Source organism: Physeter macrocephalus, chromosome 18, assembly GCF_002837175.3.
Source record: "Physeter macrocephalus isolate SW-GA chromosome 18, ASM283717v5, whole genome shotgun sequence".
Classification (NCBI taxonomy): domain Eukaryota; kingdom Metazoa; phylum Chordata; class Mammalia; order Artiodactyla; family Physeteridae; genus Physeter; species Physeter macrocephalus.
In genome coordinates, this window is record NC_041231.1 from 71101841 (window position 1) to 71127973 (window position 26133).

Below are 26133 nucleotides of genomic sequence, written 5' to 3' on the forward strand. Positions count from 1 at the left end.
CCAGCAATCCCACTACTGGGCATATACCCAGAGAAAACCATAATTCAAAAAGACACATGCACCCCAATGTTCATTGCAGCACTATTTACAATAGCCAGGTCATGGAAGCAACCTAAATGCCCATCGACAGACAAATGGATAAAGAAGATGTGGTACATATATACAATGGAATATTACTCAGCCATAAAAAGGAACGAAATTGGGTCATTTGTAGAGACGTGGATGGATCTAGATAGAGACTGTCATACAGAGTGAAGTAAGTCAGAAAGAGAAAAATATCATATACTAACGCATATATGTGGAATCTAGAAAAATGGTACAGATGAACCTGTTTTCAGGGCAGAAATAGAGACACAGATGTAGAGAACAGACGTATGGACACCAAGGGGGGAAAGCAGCGGGGGTGGTGGTGGTGGTGTGATGAATTGGGAGATTGGGATTGACATGTATACACTAATATGCATAAAATAGATAACTAATAAGAACCTGCTGTATAAAAAAATAAATAAAATTCAAAATAAATAAAATAAAGAAAGGAAAGGTGTTTGCGGGGGTTGGGGGAGCTTTCACCTGAAAATCGTTTCTGTTTCCACCCCTGCCACCGGCTTGGTGTTTGGCCTCCAACAAGCCTCTTCCCTGCTTGGCCTGGTTTTTCTCACCTGTGGAGAAATGAGTTGGATGACAGCTTACTGAGTTTCCTCTGAGTTTGTGGTACATCTGCAAGACCCCAGCCCCACAGGCACCTCCCTCCCACTCAGGCACCTAGTGATTTGCGGTCCTCAGCTGATACAATTTTAATAGGCTTCCATCATTTCTTGAGGGAAAAGTGGGAAGGAGGGTGGTTTGTTGCCGAGACGGATCTCTCAGCACCTGGGAAGGCAGGACACTCATTTCCCCTTTAGCTCCGCTGATAACCCTCCACTTTCATCAGCAGGTGAGTGAGTGTGGCTTCTTCTTTCCAAGTATGGTGCAAAATGTAGAATTTCTCCCAAAGAAATTTGACTTTAATGAGAGACTAGATCATAGGAGAGAGTAATTATTTGGATGGTATGCACGTGCCAGGTTAATTTTAAATCAGCTTTTAGGTCAGTCTGTCTTAATTATTCCATTAACTGTTTTCAACTAGCAATTTCAATAATTGTATTAGCACAATGCCTGTGTAGTGTAATTGCTTTTTGGATCCTGTTCATTGTGACCTCAGAGTCAGTGCCTGGGCTGTCTCCCTGGGCTGGTGTTAGTGTGAGTGTGTGTGTATGAGTGTGTGCATACGCACGCTGGTGGGCGGGAGGGCTTTCTCCTTATTTTATTTCTACTGTAGGATCTTGTGTGTTTATCTATTTTATATATAGTAGTTTGTACCTGCTAATTCCAAACTCCTAATTTATCCCTCCCCACCTTTCCCCTTTGGTAACCGTAAGTTTGTTCTCTATGTCTCTGAGTCTGTTTCTTTTTATGTAGATAAGTTCATTGTGTCATATTTTATATTCCACGTATAAGTGATATCATATGGTATTTGTCTTTCTCATTCTGACTTCCCTTAGTATGATAATCTCTAGGTCCACCCATGTTGCTGCAAATGGCATTATTTCATTCTTTTTTTTATGGCTGAGTAATATTCCTTAGTAGATATGTACCACATCTTCTTTATCCATTCATCTGTCGATGGACATTTAGGTTGCTCCCATGTCTTGGCTATTGTTACTAGTGCTGCTGTGAACGTTGGAGTACATGTGTCTTTTCCAATTAGAGTTTTCTCTGGATATATGCCCAGGAGTGGGATTGCTGGATCCTGTGGCAACTCTATTTTTAGTTTTTTGAGGAACCTCCATATTGTTCTCCATAGTCACTGATTGATTTAAAGCCAGCTCACCTGACTTAAAGCGCAGGTCTGACTGATTTAAAGTAGTGGGATAGTCTAGGGAGGGGTGATTGCCCTAGGAGACTTTAAGAGAGAAATACCCCCTTTGTAGGGCACTTCATTGCACTTAGAGGGAGAGGAGGTACGAAATCAGGCTGCAGGTGCCCAAGTCGAGTGCAGCCCCCAGGGCTGGGGAGGGAGGTAGGAGGAAGGGCTGAGAGTTGTCATTAGAGCGGATGGCCACTAGAGGGCGAGAGAGCACTGGCAGAGCCACCCGCAGCTCCCCGACTGGACCTCCAGTCTGGGCAATAGGGTTGGAGATGGGGGTTGGCGGAACCCCAAGGACGTGCCCAGAGAGGAGGGGTTGGTTACCAGGAGCTTCTGACTCTCCGGCCCAAATTGCCTCACCTCACAGAGGGAAGAGAGGTCTGCCTTCAGCATCCGATGGGGGCACTTCCAGCCTGGTCGGGTTGCCCAGTGGTTGGACAGCCTGAAAGGATGTCTGCAGTCTGACTGCCCTTTGTTTCTCCAGAGGCAGAACTCTGGACGCAGAAATACCTGGCTTGACTCTTAGGCTTGCAGTTTTCAAGCTGCAGGCCTGTGTGGGTGTTGGCATCTGGAAAGCGGGGCTAGTGGTTGTGAACATGGAGCATGGAAAAGCGGCATTTGGGTGGGTGGGCTGTGCTCATCCCTAAGCCCTTTCTCTCAAGAATTCTCCCCAAACCTCCTTCTTCCCTCTCTATCTGAGCCTCTTCCTCCTTTCCCCACACTCCTGCTGGGGGGACCTGACCTAAAGCTGGGTCACGTGGCTTAAAGGTGTCTGATTGACTTAAAGCCAAATCATGTGACTTAAAGGGTGTGACTTTGTTTTCTTCTGATTGTAAAAGAAACTGGACCATTTTCCTGGGCCCCTAAAAGTATCAGGGGCCCTGACACTGTGCCTGCTGCGATGAGTCAACCTGGCATTTCAGTTTGTGTGGTGCTTCTCCTCCCCAGAGCTCTTTGTCCCTCACAGGCCCCCAGCTGTGTAAGAGTGGAAGGAGCTCAGGGCTCATCAGGTCTAGCCTGACAGGTAAGAAAACTGAAGCAGAGGAGGGAAGCAACTGTCCGAGGCCACACCTCGACAGTGACAAGGACTAAGCCAACCTCTGACTGCCAGGTCCCAAAACAACACAAGAGAGAAAACTAGTTTTCATGTTAAAAATAAAAAAGACATGCATTATCACTCCCTCACTCATTCCACCACTGTCTATTGAACATCAGCCATGTGCCAGGCACCATGCCACTGCTGGGGACACGGCACAGAGTGAAGCTGGCAGGAGGGAGGGACCCCAGTAACCAATGACTATCTAATGACCATCCTGATCAGCGGCACAGAGGGAAAGTGCACTGTGTTACAAACACAGAAAGCAGAGCAACGTAACCCAGCATAGGAGGAAGGAGAGGACTCCATTATTTATTTGGGGACCTAGGAAAGAATAATAAGAAAAAAAAATGTCTGAATTGACCCAAAAATTATTAAAGGGGAAAAAAAGGAATAGAAGTGACAATTGGCCTTTGTGATGCTACAAAGCTGCATAATCAAGATCTGACAATATTAACCTAAGATTGACAAGTATCACTGGAAAAGAGAAGGGACCCCATGTGTGTGTATGTGACATTAATTCAGTGGGAAAGGATAGCTAATTTAAGATATGATAAAACCACAACTGGCTCTCTACCTGGAAAAATCTATATTTGGACTCTCACCTCCCACCAGTCACAGAAATCAATTCCAGATGGATTAAGGCCTAATGAATTGAACAATAGAAACCCAAATAGAAGTGGAAATAAGAAACCATATGACCGAACAAGGGTAGCAGAGACTCAACCATGACAGGAAATGCAGAGACTGTAATAAAAGTGAAGCACACATTTGACTACATTAATTTTTGCATATGTGTCCAAAGATACCATAAACAAGACTAAAAGAGGATGGATTTCGGGGAGACACTTGTGATGCAGGTGATAGATAAAATGCCTGTGATAGGTCAAGAGCATCTCTAAATTGATTTTTTTTTAAGACAGAAAAACCTTACCAGCAATTCACAGTGCAGCAGAATTTCTCAGCCTCAGTACTATAGACACTTTGGACCTGACAGTCCCTTGCTGTGGCGCTTTGTAAGATGTTTAACAGCATCCCTGGCGTCTTAACCCCTAGATGCCAGCAGCACCCCTCCCCCATTCACGAGTTGTGACGACCAAAAATGTCTGCAGACATTGCCACATGTCCCTGGGGAAGGAGAGAAAAACCGCTCAGTTGAGAAGCTCTGCAGTAGAGCAAATCCACTAATAAACATGTGGCAGCATGCCTCAATAGTCAGGGACAGGCACAGAGAAGAGTGAGATGTCATTTTAATGATAATATCTACACCTGGCACTAATGCAAGGAAAAGGACGCAAGGAGGATGGAAATAGGAATTTAGAGCCTCCAAGGGAGATCAGTCTGGTGATACACAAAGCTGTATGGTATAAAACTCGGAGACTGCTTGATGGTGTCATGCAGGTGTCAGGGCCAAGCCTGCACAGCCAGCCAGGACTTCCAGGGACTCTGGAGACCAACTGCCAATTGCATTTTGTACATGGTTCCCTAATCCATGGTATTTGAGACTATCAGCCTGAAAATTCAAAACTACGATCCCTGAGTGAGAGGGGTCTGTTTTCCTGTGTTTGGCCAGAGGATGACAATGGATTCCACACCCCTCTGGCTGTTCTGCCTCCATGAAAACACAAAAACTACACTGAGAGGGGAAAACCTTGAATTTTGAAGACACGATCAACCACAGATGAGGTCCTGCTCCCACGTCCAGAGAGATGGGCAGGGCACTTCCCAAGCTGTCTCTGCAGGACCCTGAGGTCACACACAGCCCACAGTAGCACCTGAAACTTTGAAGCCTGTCATCTTTCTGGAGTGTAATTTGGTTTTCTTTCATTTCTTCGTGCTCACTCCTACCCTCACCTTTCATCCCCTTGCAGTCAGCTCCTCCAGTCCAGTGATAAATAAAAGGGACTTTTTTAGTCTGCAAATAATAAATGCTGGAGAACATGTGGAGAAAAGGGAACCCTCTTACACTGTTGGTGGGAATGTAAATTGGTGCAGCCACTATAGAAAACAGTATGGAGATTCCTCAAAAAACTAAAAATAGAGTTGCCATATGATTCAGCAATCCCACTCCTGGGCATATACCCAGACAAAACTATAATTCAAAAAGATATATGCACCCCAATGTTCATAGCAGCACTAGTTACAATAGCAAAGACATGGAAGCAACCTAAATGTCCATTGACAGATGAATGGATAAAGAAGATGTGGTATATATCTACTAAGGAATATTACTCAGCCATAAAAAAGAATGAAATAATGCCATTTGCAACAACATGGGTGGACCTAGAGATTATCATACTAAACGAAGTAAGCATTATTTACAATAGCCAAGATATGGAAGCAATCTAAATGTCCATTGACAGATGGGTGGATAAAGAAGATGTGATACACACACACACACCCACACACACACACGCACACACACAGCACACACACACAAAATGGAATATTACCCAGCCATTAAAAAGAATGAAATTTGCTGAGAGATTATCATACTAAGTGAAGAAGTAAGTCAGAAAGAGAAAGACGAATACCATATGATATCACTGATATGTGGCATCTAAAATACGACACAAATGAACATATCTATGAAACAGAAACAGAGTCATAGACATAGAGAACAGATTTGTGGTTGCAAGGGTGGGGGATGGGGAGAAATGGATTGGGAGTGTGGGATGAGTGGATATAAACTATTACATATAGGAGGGATAAACAACACTGTCCTACTGTATAGCACAGAGAACTACATTCAATATCCTGTGATAAACCATAATGGAAAAGAATATGAAAAAGAATAGATACATGTATATGTATAACTGAATCGCTCTGCTGTACACCTGAAACTAATACAACATTGGTAATCAACTATACTTCAATATAAAATAAAAAGTTTAAAAAAATATGAAAAAGAATATATACATGTACAACTGAGTCACTTTGCTGTACAGCAGAAATTAAACACAACATTGTAAATCAACTGTACTTCAATAAAATTTTTTTTTAAAAGAGACTTTTTTTGTTCCTTGCATCTTCAAAGAATATTAAGGTGAAAAGGCTTTTTGCATAGGACTTGAACCCCAGGATGGGCCAGGTTCCAAGCACTGGGTCAGCCACCAAAGTCTCCATCAAACCCAGCAGTGGGTTGAAGCCCCTCACACCAAATTGCTGTTCACTGGATCAACCACCTAGTTCGGGGCCAAATCCCCAAGCTGGGGGTCTGGGTTCCAGATCAGGCCCTTACCAGCCAAGTCACCTCATTTAAGCCACTCATTCTCTCTCAGCCTCAATTTCCCACTCTGTGAAATGGGATAATAACTCTCCCCCGCTGGGCTGTTTGGGGGCCAGTGTGCTGCAGAGGTTAGGCACCCAGGCCACATACTGTACAACCCAGCATTCCCACCCCCAAGTAAAGACCTAAGAGACATGGTGAGTGCATCCACTGAAAGACATGCATGTGAATGTCCACAGTGACTGTGTTCACAATAGAAAAGAACTGGAAACATCCCAGCTCTCCATCAGCCAGAGAATGGACAGTCAAATCGTGATGTTTTCATGCAATGGAATGCTGCCTGGCAATGAACCAGAATGTACAAATGACTTCGACTCATGACACATGAATGAAGCTCAAAGATGCTGCATTGGAGAAAGAAGGCAGATACAGAAATACCATCAAGAATAGACAGGGGCTTCCCTGGTGGTGCAAGTGGTTGGGAGTCCGCCTGCCGGTGCAGGGGGCGCGGGTTCGTGCTCCGGTCCGGGAGGATCCCGCGTGCCGCGGAGCGGCTGGGCCCGTGGGCCATGGCCGCTGGGCCTGCACGTCTGGAGCCTGTGCTCTGCAACGGGAGGGGCCGCAGCGGTGAGAGGCCCACGTACCGAAAAAAAAAAAAAAAAAAAAAAGAATAGACAGATAGACAGTGCCGGTACTTCCCTGGCGGTCCAGTGGTTAAGACTCCGTGCTTCCACTGCAGTGGGGCCACGAGTTCAATCTCTGGTCAGGGAACTAAGATCCCGTTAAGCCACACGGCGCAGCCAAAGGAAAAAAAAATCAGAATAGTGGTGGCCCTTGCAAGCAGAATTGACTGGAAAGAAGCACAAGGGAACTTTCTGGGGTGTTGGAAATGGTCTAAATCTTGATCTATATCATGGCTACATGGGTGTATACATACATAAAAATTAGTGGAGCTGTACACTTAAAATCTGTCCACTTGACTGTATATAAGTTACACGTCAAAGAAAAAAGTAAAAGTAAAAACATACAACAACAACAAAAACTACCAATGATGGTGCCAGGCCAGCTGTAAACATTGAGACCTAAATGACTCTGTCTCAATTTCCTCATCTCCAAAACGAGGACAATGACAAAAATAGTACCAGCCACACAGGGCCATCATGAGGATCCTACGAGTTAGTCAGTTTAAAGACCAGCGTCTGGCATGCGGTGTGTGCTTTCTGAGGCAGACGGAGCTCTTGTTGGTTGAGGGGAATGCATGTAAAATGCTTGGCACAGCCCAGCCCACCAAGGAGCTCAACCAATGCTGGCAAGTGTTATCTAAGACTCCCCCAAGAAGTCTCCCTGACCTAGTGACGGATGAGCCTAACCAGGTGTCTCCTTACCAATCTAACCAAACCTCTGGGACCAGCAGAACAGCCCATGGCTTCTCCTTCTCTTGGCAACAATCCACTGTATTTTCAGTTCCTTCACATCAACCATCTTTGTCTCTCAAGACTCCAGGCAGATATCGCCTTACTCTCCCTGCCCTGGGGGCCTGCTGACTGGGGATTTCCAGCTTGGCTGGCTCCCAGCTTCTGGACAGATATAAACAGAGGTCCTGGCTGCTTGCCCAGGACCCAGTGTGGGGGCTCGAGTGTCTCCCTGAAGAGTCAGCACTCCGTCCCCCTGGCTTCCAAAGCAGGGCTGGCTCTGGGGGCTCCCCCTTCCTCCCCCGCGCCACCCCAACTGGCTCATTGCTGGGCTTCGCGCTTCCTTCTGTACTCACTGCATCCACCACTAGGAGGGCAGCTAGCTCCACAAGGCACACACTTTGCCAGTCCCGGTCACTGCTGTTTCTCCAGCACCTAGAGCAATGCCTGCCACATAGTGTAATAGATGCTCAGTAAATATAAATTGTCCAAATGAGTGAGATGAGCAAATCAGTGTGGGGCTGGAAAGGCCTCTAGGCATCCTGCCCAACCCCCTCTGTGGACCCCCAGATGGCCCTGACCAGGTCTCTCTTCCCACAGCATCTGTTTACTCTCTTGCTCAAGAAACTAACGTAACTTCTAACTATCAACTCCATCAAGTCACAACCCCTCTGTCTTGGTTTCAAGACTCCCTCAAGCTGCCCCTCACCCAAGCAAAACTACTTCCCACTACTCTTCACCACATCTCTGCAGTTTACTAGGTCGAGTGACCTCCAGGAGCAAAAAGAGCTGGACTAATCTTTAGCAACCAAATCAGAACTAACAGCTGGCTTGTACCTTCCTATCAGGGTCCCCAGGAGGAATGCAGATAACAATGTAAAGTGTTCGGCTGGCCCCCTAAAAATGGGAGCTGTCATCATCTGATGCTGGAGGCTCTTGCTCCGATTGAGTGACAGCTGTAGGGTCTGCGGGACATAGGTTCAAATCCCAGCTCCACCGTTTTTACTGGTGGGTGACTATGGACAAGATAATTCACCTCACAGGCCAGTTTTCACATCTGTAAGGTGGGGATAATAAAAGAGCCTACATCCCAGACCTATGGAGGAATTTAATTAGACAGCATGTACAATATGCCCAGCAGGATACCTGGCCAAGAGGAAAAACTCAACAAATGGCCTTTGTTATGATTATCAGCATCCTCTTTGGGGAGCCTACCTGGAAACAGGGACTAGCTTGTTTCTCTGCCATGATGACTTTTGTAGCACTACCATTGTCCTCAGTTTCTTGCATGTCACTGCCTATTCAGAGTCCCCACTGATCTGTCACCTCATTGCTTACCCTGGTTGTCTTGGCTAATATTGCTTTTCTTGGTCATCACACTCAGTTTTATGGTTGTCACCAGCAGGGCCAGCACACACAGTTGTGTAGTGACCTGCACAAGGGCACCATCTGTGGGGAGGCCGGGGACAGTGGGGAGGCTTGGCTTGGCTTCTTCCCAAAGGAGAGGTCATTTCCATTTGCACAAAAATGCACACGGACTAGCCCAGCCCCTGAGTTTAGGGAGGAGGAAGCTCTTTGTCCTCAAATGGTTAGTTTGGGGAATCTTCCTTCTGTTTGTTGCTTGATATGTTCCTTTCATTTTCAGGTGATGACATCACTGTCAATACTCACAGCGTCCAGAATATTCACTTCTAGTCCCCATTGCTCCCCACTCCACCCCGCCTCTCTCACCTCGCCTGCATCCATCTAACTTAGTGTTTCTAACATGCCGTGATCTAGGACAGTGATTCTCAAACCATTCTGACCTCAACCCGCAGTAAAAATTACACCTTATGTCATGACCCACACAGCCATGTATACATAAAGAGCCAAAACAAAGTATTCATGAAATCACTGCTACCTTTACTCTTTATGATGTACTCTGATATATTCTATTTCTTTTCTTTTCTTTCTTTTTTTTTTTTTTTTTTTGGCTGTGCCACACAGCTTGTGTGATCTTAGTTCCCCCACCAGGGATTGAACCCAGACCCTTGGCAGTGAGAATATGGATTCCTAACCACTGAACCCTCATTTTTTATTATTTTTTTAATGGTATTTTTAAAATTATGTATGTATGTATTTATTTATTTATTTGGCTACATCAGGTCTTAGCTGCGGCATGCGGGATCTTCATCGCGGCATGAAGGATTTTTCGTTGCAGTGCATGGGCTCTTCATTGCTGCGCGTGGGCTTCTCTCTAGTTCTGGCGTGCGTGGGCTCTAGAGGGCCCATGGGCTCAGTAGTTACGGCACGCAGGCTCTCAAGTTGTGGTGCACGGGCTCCAGAGCATGTGGGCTCAGGAGTTGCGGTGCGCGGGGCTCTCTAGTTGTGGAGCTCAGGCTCTAGGGCACGCAGGCTTAGTTGCCCTGCAGCATGTGGGATCTTACTTCCCTGACCAGGGATTGAACCTGCGTCCCCTGCATTGGGAGGCGGATTCTTAACCACTGGACCACCAGGGAAGTCCCTCCCTCATTTAAAAAAAAATACATATCTTGACCCACCAAACTGATTTCACCTCCACAGAGAGACTGAAAATCGCTGTTGGGACAGCTGCCTAAAGTGAGATCCTCAGATGCATTTCCAGCAGCCACAGCATCACCCAGGAGTTTATTAGAGATGCAGAATCTCAGGCCCCACCCAGACCTACTGAATCAGAATCTGCATTTCCACAGAGCTCCCAGGGGATTCATGTGCACATGAAAATTTGAGATGCCCTGGTCTAAGATACTGGGAAGCCACGCTTGCCAGAATGGTATCTATTAAAATAAGTACCTGGGGACTCGGTTATCTGTGAAGGATGTGAACTTGAGCAGGGGCACAAAAAATCTGATGGAGCTCCCCAAGGGCCCCTTCCCCTATTGTACACCACCAGGGAGCTGCCGAGAGGTGCCTTTCCCCTGCCTGTGACATCTGAAAGTCAGAGGTGGCTCTGTATGTCTTTTCCTGTGGTTTAGTCACAACTAGGAGCTTCAAAAGCCAATTTCAAGACACAAAGATGTCTCAATCCCTCTACATCCAACAGTGGGAAGTTCACAGATGTTTCCAGGAATAAGCTCCTGGAAAATGAAGAGACTTAAGACCAAGAATTAAGAGTCCTCTAAGGTTCTCCTCAGCAGCAACACTCAGGGTCTTCAGGTCTGACCCGAAGTCCTGTTTTCCTCATCACCGCAGCTTGAGCCAGGAATGGAGCCCAAATCCTACCCTCTATGTAAGTGTTGCCAAACATCTCCTTAGAGCATTCCTAAGCCCCAAGCTACTGGTCAGCCTTGGCATTTGGACGAAATGAAGCCACAGAGTTTCCGTACAGAGCTCCCTGCCCCTCTCCCCAAGTCACACTGCCGCTGTCCTCTGCTGCTCTGAGGTACAAGGGCATCCTCCACGCTCTGGGGTTCTCTCATGTCTGTGAGTCCCCACTTCCCTCTAACCCTGAAGAGATAGGCTCTGTTCCCCATTAAAAGCATGCCAGTCATTTGGGGGCAACAGTGTCATCCCGAGGCCTGTGAAGTCATACACCACATTCTGCTCAATCCTGTCAGCAGCTCAAAAAGCAGGTTGTGTCCAGGAAATCAGAAGGGTGTGAAAATATAAAGCAGTATTCCAGCCCCTGGGGCAACCAAGCAGAAAGTGACTTGGATGCTCCACAACCCAGGTCAGACGTGCCTGCCCCTAGACCCCCACCCAGATTAAAGACCCCACTGGTGGTCAGCTAGCTGCCTGTCCTATGATTTCCACAGCTTAGGAAGTGCATGTGAAAATCTCTTAGAAGATTATCCGCAGAACCAAGGTTTGACCTTAGCATGGAAACCTGTGTGATCTTGAGCTTGTCATTTAGCTTTTCCACCTCTCAGCTCTACCACATAAATACATTAATCTACAGCCTGCTCCATAGTTATGAGTTCCCTTGGGCAAGAGCATTACTTAGGAAAATGAAATGAAAGGATATAGCCAATATGTTTCCTGTGGTTATCTTTGAGTGTATTTGATTGTTCTATGTATTCTTATGCTTCTCTGTCATTTCCCTATTTTTGACAATAAGAATGTGCTACCTTTGTAACAACAAAAATTAAGTATAATTATCTGGGGGCTTCCCTGATGGCGCAGTGGTTGGGAATCCGCCTGCCAATGCAGGGGACACGAGTTCGTGCCCTGGTCCGGGAAGATCCCACATGCCGCGGAGCAACTAAGCCCGTGCGCCACAACTATTGAGCCTGCGCTCTAGAGCCCGCAAGCCACAACTACTGAAGTACACGCGCCTAGAGCCCGTGCTCCGCAACAAGAGAAGCCACCACAGTGAGAAGCCTGTGCACCGCAAGGAAGAGTAGCCCCTGCTCGCCGCAACTGGAGAAAGCCCGCGCACAGCAACAGAGACCCAACTCAGCCAAAAATAAATAAATAAATACATTTTTTTAAAAAGAATAAATTTATTTTAAAAATAAATAAATATAATCATTTGAAAGAGGGTTCTACGTACATACAACTGTTCACTGGTTAGCCCCATCTGGCTTCCTCACTGGCAACGTCCTCAACTCTTTGTCCTTAGGCTGGAAAGGACCTAATAGCTCATCCAATCCCAATCCTCATCTTACCAACCAGGAGACTGCCTGTTCTCAAGCTTGGCCATGTCAGCTGTATTCCCCGCAGGAGAATTCACATTGACCTCCCTGACTTCCTCACCAAGGAAAGGTTAAAGAAAACCTAGCAAAGAGACTTCCCTGGCGGTCCAGTGGTTAGGATTCTGTACTTTCAGTGCCATGGCCCCGGGTTCAATCCCTGGTCGAACTAAGATCCCACAAGCTGCCTGGCGCAGCCAAAAAAAAAAACCAGCAAAGAAATAGCAAACGGGGACTTCCCTGGTGGCACAGTGGTGAAGGCTCTGTGCTCACAACGCAAGGGGCCCGGGGTTCAATCCCTGGTCAGGGAACTAGATCCCACGTGCATGCCGCAACTAAGAGTTCGCATGCCACAACTAAGGAGCCCACGTGCCTTAACTAAGGAGCTGGCAAGCTGCAACTGAGGAGCCCACCTGCTGCAATGAAGACCCGGCACAACCAAATAAATGAATATTTTTTTAAAAAAGAAAGAAATAGGAAATGGGGGAGGGCAATTCCTTGGATAAGAAGTTTATGTATCACATTTACATTCTGTAAAAACATCAGCCCACTGGGAGGCATCGGTCCCACTCGCATCCTTTCGCAGATGGACAGCCCCTCGGGCATCCTGGCACTGGCTCCCAGGGGGACAGAGGTGGGATTCTGGGGGATCTAGAGAGCTGAGGGAACCCCTGGTCCTGGCCTCGTGACAGCGATAAACCAACTTCATGGCACCAACTTTCTGTTCCATCTCTGCAGATGGATAGGAGGGGGCCTCCCACACTATCCGCCTGGACCAGGTGCCTCTCCCCTTACGGGTGAGTGACATTCCCAGCTCTGACCCGGCCACGGCCTGCCCTTTGGCCAGGTGGAGGCCCCACCTCCCCACGCCCGAATGCCAGCATCAGTGAGGCTATAATGTTCTTCTGACCTAGACCCAAGTACTCAGTGGATCCCAGCTGCCACCTTTTCCCAGGCCTCTGGCTGCTCCAAGTGTAATACCCACCCACGCATCACCCATGTGTACCTGCCTTAGCTCCCTCTACCTTGAGGGAAAGCCCAGAAAGGTTGTAAGCACTAAAGCAAACCCATACACGCGGAAGAAAAGGAGGCAAGAAGCCTTAATAACCTGCCCAAGATCTGAAGGTGTAGATGCTGTTGGCTTAGCATTGATAAATCATGAGCTCCTAGAAACCAGTAAGAACAAGACCGGAAACCCAATGGAAAAATGAGCAATAGAAATATGTATGTATTTGTACATATCCAAAAGGTACATGGTTATTTATTTCAGCATTGCTTATAATACCGAATGATTAGAAACAACCCAGGCATCCGTTAAGAAGGGACTGATGAAATAAATGATGCTACATCCATTTAACAGAATTCTGTGCGTCCTGTCTGACAGAGCTCTCTGTGGACAGTGGCAAGCTGTCCAAGAGGTAGTACAGCACGTGGTTAAGAACCCAGACTCAGAACAGCCTGCCTGGCTTGGTAATCCAGCTATGTCACTTACTGGCTGTGTGCCCTTGAGCAACTTAGTTACCTTCTGTACTGCCTCTCTTTACTAACTTCTGCCTCAGTTTCCTTAACAGTAAAATAGAGCTAATAATATTGATAATACCTGTCTCATAATGTTCTTATGAAGAGTAAATGAGTTAACGTTTGTAAGACAAGTAGAATAGTGTCTGACCACCATGCTAAGCAAAAAAATCAAGGTACAGAACAGTGTATATTACATGCTACCTTTTGTGTGTATATATATATTTACTGGTATTTGTACAAAGAAACTCTGGAAGGATATGTAACAAATTTACAAACATAATTGGGATTCAGTATAGAAAATAAGAGCAAGGGTTTTCACTGTAAACCTTTTTACACGGTTTTGATTTTTTTAACCATATGAATAAATAAATACCTACTCAAAAGAGTTAAAAAAAATAAATAAGAAAGACGTTTTAGGATCTGTTCCCTGCCAGGAAGCCAAAACCTAGGTGATGATAGGCATTGCCTGAGACAGACCTAAAAAATGAGGACATTTCCCTTTGGAAGGACGAAGGCGATGCTCTATATGATCAAACTACAAAATTATGACCCCATATGAGTAGGAACAAGTGGAATCCCTCCTTCACAAAAGAAATATGCACAGGTGTTTCATGCTCAATAAAATAACCATATTTATTTCATGTTTTAAATTATTAATTTTTTAAATAACACTTTTCTTACAAAGAACTCAAAATGCATATACAGAACTTATAATTTATAACAACAAATTTTCTTAACACTTGCCATACTTCTCAAAGGGTGGAGGGAGGAATATGAGGTAGACAGAAAGGTAAAAAGAGGACGGGGCACTGCAGGTCTGGACATGGGCAATGAGAGTGGGGTCAACAGGCTGCTGGAGGGCCTGGTACCCAGGGAGGGGGCCCAGGAGAAAGCACCCATTCCTGTGACCTCTGGTTTGGGGATGAGGTTCAATTTCCCTCATAAGAGGAAATGTTCAAGGTTTCCTTACAAGGAGCACTGGATCTCTCCACAGCACTGGTGTTTCCTAAGCAGCAAGGCCTCCTGGGTTCCTAAGTTCCTTGGGCTCTACCATGAGGCAGTCATAGACATCTCATCGCTCGTTGACCAGTGAACAGACAAATGGCCAGTGAGCCCGCAGTTCTCCAACAACCAGGCACAAAGCAACAATGATGCGTGAAAACAGAGGAGGTAGAGACGGGTCTTCTTTCCATCTGCCCCGGTGGGATGCATATTTTCTCAGAGGGTGGAAGGAAAGCAGAACCTGACATTTACATTCCTTTTACATCACGTGGTTATAACAGAGAAAGCGCAACAACGTGTGAACTCCTCCAAAGAAAACTAAGACAAAATGAGCCAGGATAGCTCTGCCTTCTTGTTGAAAATCCTGTTTAAAAGAGAGAGAGAGAGAGCAAAAAGAGGTTAAATTTGTTTTTTAAGTGATAAAATAATCCAAAGTTAGAAATTCGGTATTGATATTAATTCAGTCAATGCCACAGACAAGCATCTACGGCTGCTTCATGAAGTGTATGAGTGGAAGAATATCTCAGTCTGTTCCATAATGTCCGTACCCTCCACAGCACCTTGGGAAGTTTTCCTCTGGACGTTTTCCCATCTTCACCATCAGCAAATTGGGGCACTCTTTTCAGGGTTGATTAACCTCTTTCTCTGGCTTCCCAGAGCACTGTCTTAGTCCTTTCAAAGAAGTAAGGGAGTCTGCTTTGGGGTTGGAAGAACAGACTTAGATGGTGAAGATGGGTGAATATGAGCAAAGTTGGAAGTGGTGAAGACCACAGCAGGTTTCTGGAGCTGTAAGTAAATGCCACTGTTTTTATGGGAGTATCAGGAGAAGAAGGCTGGGGGCCAGACAGAAAGGGCTCTCCCTGGCCCTGCCCTCCTCCTGCATTCTGTTCTCAACCCAGCAGCCTCGGGGACTGTTGCGATGCGGCCCCTCTGCTCAGTGCTCTCCAGTGGTTCGGCCGCACTCAAAAGAGCCCTTACAGTGACCTCAAGGCCCTGCCACCCACCTCTCTGACGGTATCTTTATGGCTTTCTGCATTACTCAGCTTCAGCCACCCTGGCCTCCTTGCTATTCTTCAAATATGCCAGACATGCCCCTGCCTCAGTCTTTGCTATTCACCTGCCTCCACTGCTCTCTCCCCAGGTCCATGGACCCTCCCCTACCTCTGTCAAGGTTTTGCTCAGAAGGCACCTTCAGTGAGGCCTTCCCTTAAAATTGCAAATCCCCCAACACTCCTCATGACTATCTGATAAACTATATTCTTTGTTTGTTTGTTTATTGTTTGTCTCCACGAGATCAGGGAAGTTTTCTCTTTTGATCACTGCCATATCTCCAGCACTTAAATGGAGCCTGACACATAGTAGGTGCTCAATAAATATTAGTTGACTGAATGAATGAATGCATGATAAACCATTAGCAGCAGGCTAAGGAATTTAGACTTTGTCCTATCAATAACTGGAAATCATGAAAGAACTTTTTTTCTCCCTTTTATAGTTGATATCAGTTACACGAATTGAATGAATTTCCTTCCAGCAAAGCAGACAAGAAAATGTATAGAGCACTGAGTCAGATGCTCGTATATTTTAATTCCAGTTTTGCCACTTAGTTGCTGAGTAACCTTGGATAGGATATCTAATCTCTCTGAACCTCAAATGCCTCTCCTGAAATACCTATTCCACTAATTCATAGAGTTATTTGGAAAATTAAATGAAACACATAAGAGTATCTCAGAGTACGTGGAAGAAAATGTTTAATAAATGTTCATTTCCCTCTTGTCTTTCTAACAAACTAAGAAATTCCTTATACATTACTGCCAGGGTCCCAGAGAAAACAGATGGCATACTCAAATTAGGAATAATTCAGGGAAGGTCAGATAAAGACACTGTCTACAAAAGTGGGGTGAGGAGGCATAAGGGTAGGCTGGCAACAGCAGAGTTGTTTCCACTCCTAGGCCTGTAGGGACAGGCAGGGGGAAGTTTCTAGAACCCAGGAGCGAGTCCTATGGAGAAAAATTTCAAAGACACATCTAAGATCATAAAAGCAACAGGAAGACTATTTTTTAAATATTATTTATTTGGTTGCACCAGGTCTTAGTTGCGGCTCGCGGGCTCCTTAGTTGCTGCTCGCAGGCTCCTTAGTTGCGGCACGCGGGCTCCTTAGTTGTGGCATGCGAACTCTTAGTTGCAGCATGCGTGTGGGATCTAGTTCCCTGACCAGGGATCGAACCCGGGCCCCCTGCATTGGGAGCATGGAGTCTTAACCACTGCACCACCAGGGAAGTCCCAAGACTAACTATTTTTAAACACACTTTAAATCTAGGAAAATTACATGCTCCAGATTAAAAAAAAAAAAAAAAAAAAAAGACCAGGTCCTTGAACCAGAACCCCTCAAAACTAGATGGCAAAATAGAAGATGTTATTTTGAGAATCAAGGCCTATTTGAAAACACAGAACACTTGCTTAAGTGAAAAGAATAAGAAGTCAAGCTATGTGATAGCTCAAGGACAATCAATTTGGTAGACAAAAATACACCTTGGTGAGCTCTTTGCCGGGGAGTTCCAAGAGCAAGAATAAAACTTTCTTTAAATACATCAAAAGCAGGAAGACATCTGGAGAATCAGTGTGACCACTTGATTAAACAAAGTACAAAAGGTGAATAAATGACTATATGAAAGAAATATACCATGCCAGATTTGAAATCCTGTTATAGTTGCTTGAGGTAAGCCTTAAAGTAGCAGAGTAAATCATGCATTTTACTCTTTAGCATTTTAGAGGCAAACTTAGGAGGAATTTTAAAAATTATTTTAAAAATATTCTGTGGTCTATTTAAAGTGTTCTAAAATGCAATTTTGCAGTACAAGACAAGATTACTTTAAAAGTCTAGGTCAAAGCTAGCTTTGTAAAATGTTGCAAGAAGAGCTAGGGCAGGCATACAGGTAGATATATAGATCAATGGAATGGAATTGAGAGTCCAGAAATAAACCCCAAAATTTATAGTTAGTTGATTTTCAACAAGGGTGCCAAGGCAATTCAGTAGGAAAAAAGTAGTCTTTTCCAGATGGTGCTGTGACAACTGAATACCCATATGCAAAAGAATGAAGATGAACTTTTGTGTGTGTGTGTGTGTGTGTGTGTGTGTGTGTGGTTTTTGTTTTTTTTTTTTGTGGTATGCCGGCCTCTCATTGTTGTGGCCTCTCCCGTTGTGGAGCACAGGCTCCGGACGCGCAGGTTCAGCGGCCATGGCTCACGGGCCCAGCCGCTCCGCGGCATGTGGGATCTTCCCGGACCGGGGCACGAACCCGTGTCCCCTGCATCGGCAGGCGGACTCTCAACCACTGTGCCACCAGGGAAGCCCAAGATGAACTTTTAATTCATACCATATACAAAAAATTAACTCTAAATGGGTCAAAGACCTAAATTTAAGAGCTAAAAGTCAATCCCTTGAAAGAAAACATAGGTATAACTCTTCATGACTTTGGATTAGGCAATGGTTTCTTAGATATGACTCCAAAAGCACTAGGAACAAAAGAAAAATAGACAAATTGAAATTCATCAAAATTTAAAACTTTTGCACTTACATGAACATCAAGAAGGTGAAAGACATAAAAGGAGGTGAAAGACGAACTTCAGAATGGGAGAAAATATTTGCAAATAATATATGTGATAAGGAACTTACATCTAGAATATATAAAGAACTCCGACAACCCAATTTAAAAATGGGCCAAGGATCTGAATAGATATTTCTCCAAAGAGTTACACAGATGACCAATAAGCACATGAAAAGATGCACAACATTAACCATCAGGGAAGTGCAAATCAAACCCACAATGAGATTCTACTTCATACCCACTAGGCTGACTGTAATCAAAAAGACAGTTAACAATAAATTTTGACAAGAATGTGGAGAAACAGGAACCCTTGTACCCTGCTGGTGGGCCACAATGTAAATAGTGCAGCCACTTTGGAAAATGGTCTGGAAGTTCCTCAAAAAGTTAAATATAAAGTTGTCATATGACCCAGCAATTCCACTCCTAGGTATGTACTCAGAAGAACTGAAAACATGCCTACACAAAAACTTCTACACAAATGTTCATAGCATCATTATTTATAATAGTCAAAAAGTGGAAACAACCCAAATGTTCCTCAAGTGATGAATGGATAAACAAAATGTGATATATACATAAAAAGAATATTATTCAGCAATAAAAAGAGATGAAGTACTGATTCATGCTACAACATGGATGAACCTTGAAAAAAATATTGTGTTAAGTGAAAGAAGCCAAACGTAAAGACAACATATTATATTAGTCCCCTTATATGAAATTCCAGAATAGGCAAATCCAGAGAGACAGAACATAGATTGGTGGGGCTAGGGGGGAAAATGGGAGGAAATGAGAAGGGACTACTATTGGATTTGAGGTGTCTTTCTGGAGTGATGAAAATGTTCTAAAATTGATTGTGATGACTGGCTGTACAACTCTATGAATATACTACAAACCATTTATTATACTGTTGAAATGGGTGAACTGTATGTTATGTGAATTTTATTTCTCAATAAAGTTATTATTTTTTAAAAAAGAAAGAAAAGTGTCAATTTATTAAGCTGCAGAGGTAAATTTAAAACATAAGTAAATTACAACTTGAAAGGTAAGGGAAAAACATCATTACCAAAAAAAAGGTAAGGGAGAGAAAGAAAAAAAAAATGGAAGAATGGAAGAGGTGGTTACATGGAGAAGTGACTTACTGATTGGGTTGAGGTAAACTTAGAAAATAGGTGGTTGTGATTTGCCCTACTCTGTTCTCCTCTTCAGAGAAAAAATTAGAAGGAACCAGGAGTATTCAGAGTGTTAGCTAACAAAGAAGCAGAAAAGTTGAACTAAGGACTTGCCCAGAATTCATAAAGCACGGGCATCAGTGAACACTATAGAAGAAGCTGGAGCATGGAAGGGAGGTGGAGAGTATCATGAGTGCCCTGTAATAAATGATACACAGCAAAGAAGTGTTCAACTCCAAATAGTGAAAGGGCAAAGGCCAGAAACAAATTAATATTTTGGCTTCAATAACATCTATTGATCATTTTCTGTGGGTCAGTCTCTATTCCAAGTGATTTACATAGATTATCTCTCTTAATGTTCACAACAGACTACTCTCTGCACCGTGCAGCCAGGCTTCATTCTAAATGTAAATCAGCACATGGCACTCTCCTGCTCTCCCTCCCCAGAAGCTTCCTTTATACTTGGCACAAAACCCAAACACCTTACCCCCGCCGCTAGGACGGAGGCCAACTCCTGGACTTCAACACCCCCGACTCCAGCCAATCTGGCCTCCTTGTTGTTCCTATCCCAAGGGCTTTGCCCTCCCAGTTTCCTCTGTCTGGAACACTTTCCTCCCAGGTATTCCCATGACTCACTCCCTCACTTCCAGTCTCTGCTCAAATATCGCCTCCCCAGAGAGGCCTTCCCTGATGGCCCATCCAAAGTCACTCTCCATCACTCAGTATCCCCTAGAGTCTAGTCATCTGCTTTACTGTTTGTCTCTCCTACATTATGAGTCCTATGACAGCAGGCTCATCTTCCATTCCTGCTCTCTGCTCGGAACTGAGTCTGGCACATAGTAGGAACTCAATAAATGTTTGTTTGAGTGAAATTGGTCTATCAGTGCCTGGAACTGAGTCTGGCACATAACAGGCACTCAGTAAATATTTGTTGGAGTGAAATTGGTCTATCAGTATTTTATTTGTGTTTGTTTCCTTCTTACTTTCAGTAACATTATTGTTGGGACCTTCCATTCTTGTTTGGTCTCAGGGAATGTTTTATTTGAGGGCATGGCTGAGTACTGCCACATTTGGACCAGAGCATAGAAGAGGGCCTGGCACTCCCTGAAGTCAGCATGATGGCAGCAGTAGTGATAAACAAGAAATCACCACAGGTACCTGTCCTGTGATGCGTTTAAGGGGAGGAAGTTGGGCTCTGAGGGGCAGCCACCCCCCTACCACAGAGCCCCACGTGATCATTCTCTAGCTGCTGCCAACTACAGGTTGTTCTGGAGGAAAACTAAGTGGGCTGTGGATTTCATCACCCCTAAGATTTGAAACAGTAATCATTATTCTTTCCTGTTTCCCTTATATCTCTTACAATAATCAGGAGAAACAAAGAAATCAGGGGGAGTTGGGCTTAGATCATAACCTGGTTTGGTTCAAGGAGGATGACCACCATCTAAGGCAAAGGTTCTCCTCCCTGACGGAGTGTTAGATTCACCTGGACTAATCTCTCAAGGTGGGGCCCAGCATCTGTAATTCTTAAAACTTCACAGGTGAATCTAACATGCATCCTAGTTTGAGGGTATGGAGCAAAGTTTCTCACACTTTAATGTGCACTCAAATCCCCTAGGGTGTGTGTAAAACGGTAAATTCTGATTCCAGAGTTGTGGGCTGGGGCCCGAGATTTTGCACATCTGACCAGCTGCCAAATGATGCTGATGCTGCTGGTCCATGGACCACACAGTTTGAGTAGCAAGTGTGACATCTAATACTGGCTTTGACCCAGGTTCACAATTTTCAGATCTAATGCTTGGTAATCCAGTCATCATTAATCTATGTGTTCTGCTAATTCCTAGGCATCCCAGCCACTTGACAGCCATTGTTCTGTTTGTGCTTTCCTCCTCCCTGACAGGCCCTTACTGGGGAAACTGAATTCTCACCTCTTGAACCATTCTATGATCGATGCTGTCCCCAATGTTTCTCAGCTGCCTGGCCAACTTGTGGATTATTTCTTCCTGGTGATGGTTCTGGCCAATGCTATTCTCCATGGGCTGAGAAGGTGGGTTGTGATCTGCATAAGAATTCAGAGAGAAAACTCCATTAATTCTGTAAATCACTCACCACTAGTCACTTAAAACTGTCTTAGACAAGGAGAGGGATGAAATCCCAGCATCATAATGACTATCGAAAAGCAAAGCCTTGCACTGGAATAGATCAACTCTGTCCAGTAGAAATATAATTCAAGCTACATATGAATTTTAAATGTTCTACTGGTAAAATCAGGTAAAAATAATTTTAGTAATATATTTTACTTAGGACAATATATCCAAAGTATTATCACTATAATGCAAAATCAATATAAAATTATTAATATGTTTTATACTCTTTATTATATTTAAGTTTTTAAAATCCGGTGTTTATTTTATACTTAGAGCACATCTCAATCCAGATATCAACTAATTTCTTTGGAAATCCTTGTATTTTGATTTCATGAAATTTACAGTTAAAAAGTAAATTCATATATCCAAGTTGTTCCAAACATACCTAAAACTTCTCCAACAATTAAGAATCAGTTTTTTAAACTTAAATTAATGAAAATTAAATAAAACTTAAAATTCAGTTCCTCAATTGCACTGGCCACATTTCAAGTGCTCTATTATTTTCCAAGTATTGAATTTTTAATATCCAGAAGGAAAAAGTATCTCACTTTATGCTGAAAAGTTGTGTGGATATATACATATCCACACAGAGTTCTGAAAATAAAATTGTAGTCTAAATAACCTAGTGGGGAATTTGGAAAAATCTCATGGTTAATCTTTTTGAAAGAATAATTCCTTCATAAAGCAAATAATAAGCCTCAACATATTGGAACTCTTAAAAATATTGTTGTATTTTGAGAATCCTTCAGTTGCATTTAGGAAAACTTTTAAGCAAATATGCTTCTAAGGCCTTGTAAGTGCTTTTCCACTGCCAGCTATAATGTGGATATTTTATTTTCTCAAATGTTGGTCATCCTTTTATAATCTTGATTTTGTTCACTAAAACTGGAGGTCTAGGGCCTTCTGGTTCAAGACTGAGCGCAAGCACTGACCTCTCCATTTCTCCTAGTCCCAGTCTTCTCCCAAGACCCCACCAAAATGAAAGTATAAAAAAGAGTAAAACCACAACAGTGAAGAGAATGGGAAGCAGGGTCAAGAGCAGATGAGAGGTCTGTGTATGTTTCTAGAAGGCAGAAAGCAGAGAAGACAAGATATGGACAAATGAGCCAGACAGAGAAAGTGCCAAGAACCCACGACAGGAAACCCATTTAGTCCACCAAGACCCTGAAGCTGGGAAGGGGAGACATGCCATTGACTGTAATTCTGATGAGAATCAACTGTACCACTTGGTACCCTTGACAGCCCCAGCCCACTAGACCCATCAGATTTCAGGTAAAAAATCCAGATCACTCTTCTCTAATAGAGGAGAACAAATCTTGTGGAGAAAGCTAAAACTTCTTTATGAATGTTGGTGCCTTGGGTTAAAGGTCTCCTTGTTCTGGCATTTGAGGGACCTGGGGCCAGAAAGCCAGCTTCCCTAACTCATCACCCTAAAGCTCCCCCAACTCAGAGCCCCCATTTGAGTCCCCACTCAGTGAGGAGCCCTGGAGAAGCAGTTAGGCATAGTGGTAAGATTCTGACGCCAGATCATTTGGGTTCAAATGTAAAATCCACTACAGATAAAACTATGTAACCTGGGAAAGTTATTTAATCTCTCTATGCCTCAGTTTCTTCAACTGTAAAATGGGAATGATAATGTATTATTTTATCAATTCTAAGATTTTATAATGCCTCCAAAACAATGTGTTTTATAGTCTATGGCATGTCATAGTCCAACAGCATTGTTTAACTTCTTAGCAGGCAACAAAATTATAGTATATTTTACAATTGATGGAATATTAAACTTAATGAGATACCACAGTAACTACCTTGTAGAGGTGTTATTGAGATGATTAAATGAATTAATATATTTAACCTGTGCAGGACAGCACCTGGAACATGGTGGCTACTGCTACTACCTGGGGAAACAGTCCTACTTACATAACAACAGAAAAAACCCACACCAGCTAACTGGTCAGTATTTCTTTAAAATAACAAAAGATCACCAGGCAACTGAGAAGAACCACAGAATGAAAGAGAAATGCCAGATAAACAACCAAAACAGTCACACTGAAGAAAACAGATATAATTCAAGGAACAGAAGGGAATGTTTGCAAATTCTAATGTATATGTTTAGAGAGAGTTAAGAAAATATTACATTTAGGAAACAAAAGAGAATGCTGTGAAAAAAGAATAAACCTACAACAAAATCTTTCAGATTTAATAATATGATTGCTAAAACTAAAAATACAATTGATGGTCTGAAAAAATAAAGTCAAGGAAATCACTCAGAAAAAAATCAGAAATTTTAAAATATGAGAGAAAAGATAGGTGATATAGAGAACCAATATGGAAAGACCAGCATCTGATTAATGAGTCACAGAGGGACTTCCCTGGTGGTCCAGTGGTTAAGAATCCGCCTTCCAATGCAGGGGACATGGTTCGATCCCTGGCTGGGGAACTAAGATCCCACATGCCACGGGGCAACTAAGTCCACACGCCACAACTACTGAGCCCATGCACTCTAGAGCCCACACGCCACAACTACTGAGCCCATGCGCTCTGGAGCCTGCGCACCACAACTAGAGAGAAGCCCACATGCCACAAAAGAGCCCACACGCCACAACTAAAGATCCCGTATGCCACAATGAAGACCCTGTGTGCCGCAACTAAGACCTGACGCAGCCAAATAAATATTTGAAAAAAAAAATGAGAGTCACAGAAAGAGAGAAATAGAGGGGGGAAATTGTCATAAGACAACTTCCCAGAGCTAAAGGACACCAAACTTCAGATTAGAAAGTCCCACCAAAAAGAAAACCCCACCAAGTTCTCAGGACAACACATGGGGAAATAAAATCCTCACCTCTGGAGCATATCGATATTTCAAAATACCAAGCAGAAGGAGATGCTAAAATTCTCCAAAGAGAAACATGGATTAGTTTGATGACTGATTTCCCATCAATAATGGGTACTAGAATATAGTAGAACAATTAATGCCCTCAAGGATTTTATAAAAAATTATTTTCAACCTAGAAGTCTCTGCCTATCTCATTCTCAATAATTTGTGAGAGGTGAAGAAAGACATTTGCAGACATGCAAGGACTCAAGAAGTTGTTCTCCCATGCACAATTTCTTAGGAAGCCTCTTGAGAAAGTTTTCCAGTAAAACAGAGTATGACTAAACCAAGAAAAAGAATATTTAGCAAAAGGTGGATCCAACAGTGTACCAGACCTAGAGAGTGATGAGATTAGAGCAAGAGAACGGCTCTAAAAGGGAAGTCCCTGAGGAAAGGGAGATTTGGTAGAAGAGATAGCATGGTTGAAAATTTGGGGAAACTTGAAGATATCATAACTACAAATCATGTGAGGAGGGGCAGAGAGGCAGTGAGAAAGTCCAAAACAATAAAAGGTCATACAGGAAGTTTATGGTCCAAAGTGAAGCCAATTAAAATGTGGCTTAGTTTAAACTGAAGGAATTGTTTTATAGTTTCTTCCAAAAGGGTATTCCTCTGTGTTAAACTTTATAGTACTTTACCTGCATCACTAGTGATGAAATAAAATTCATATTTTATGGCAGACAAGAAAAATTTAAACATAAAACTTTTCTTTGCCTGTTTCGGCCTCCTCCTTCCCCTTTAGTGTGTATTGTGAATCTGCGGTAACCAGAACTCCATAGGAGATAACCTTCCTTGTTATTCTTATAAGGGGCCACCATAACCCATGACCCACTACCTGTAGATCTGGGTTATGTAAATTGTCAACAATATGTCATTTAATGTACAGCCTCCTGTCTCAAAAACTTATATAACTGTGCTTTGACCTTTAACAGGCAGAACAGTTCTCAGAGCGTTCTGAGAGGCTGTTCCCGGGTTATAATCCTCAATTTGGATCGAATAAAATTTTCCATTTCTTTCTTAGATCGACCAATTAATTTTTTTTCGTCACTAGGCATAATTTTAAGCAATCACAGCTTTAATCCCCTATTTCATTACTGGGAGGTGATTATTCTCAGGGAAAGTCATTTCAGCACATATGGACTTTTTATTGCTGGTAGTGACCACTCCTGAATCCCAGAGCCTTAAGAGAGTATGAAGAGTATTTGCACAACCTTTTTTTTTTCTTGTTTCTTGAGGTAGGCTTGTATTGCTATAAACTTCCCTCTTAGAACTGCTTTTGCTACATCCCATAGGTTTTGGATCGTCATGTTTTCATTGTCATTTGTCTCTATATTTTTTTATTTCCTCTTTGATTTCTTCAGTGATCTCTTGGTTATTTAGTAACATATTGTTTAGCCTCCATGTGTTTGTGTTTTTAACGTTTTTTTCCCTGTAATTGATTTCTAATCTCATAGTGTTGTGGTCAGAAAAGATGCTTGATATGATTTCAATTTTCTTAAATTTACTGAGGCTTGATTTGTGACCCAAG

General features: G+C 43.4%; 1 protein-coding gene and 2 long non-coding RNA genes across 3 annotated transcripts in view; 1 reads left to right on the forward strand and 2 right to left on the reverse strand.

Moving 5' to 3' along the window:
* LOC129391526 (uncharacterized) overlaps window positions 1-7723 on the reverse strand; it is a 9120-nt gene extending 1397 nt beyond the window's left edge. Inside the window, exons 1-2 of the long non-coding RNA XR_008615790.1 lie at window positions 7617-7723; window positions 571-659 (exon numbers count right to left, since the gene is read on the reverse strand). This is a non-coding gene — a long non-coding RNA (uncharacterized lncRNA). The remainder of the gene's footprint in view (window positions 1-570; window positions 660-7616) is intronic.
* Window positions 1-21568, forward strand: part of LOC129391525 (uncharacterized) — a 38538-nt gene extending 16970 nt beyond the window's left edge. The window contains exon 3 of the long non-coding RNA XR_008615789.1: window positions 21484-21568. This is a non-coding gene — a long non-coding RNA (uncharacterized lncRNA). The remainder of the gene's footprint in view (window positions 1-21483) is intronic.
* The window catches only part of PXT1 (peroxisomal testis enriched protein 1), a 21110-nt gene continuing 9537 nt past the window's right edge, over window positions 14561-26133 (reverse strand). Inside the window, exons 2-3 of the mRNA XM_024121728.2 lie at window positions 21512-21642; window positions 14561-15179 (exon numbers count right to left, since the gene is read on the reverse strand). Of these exons, the coding sequence (XP_023977496.1) occupies window positions 15075-15179; window positions 21512-21642 (236 nt within the window). The 3' untranslated portion in view covers window positions 14561-15074. The remainder of the gene's footprint in view (window positions 15180-21511; window positions 21643-26133) is intronic.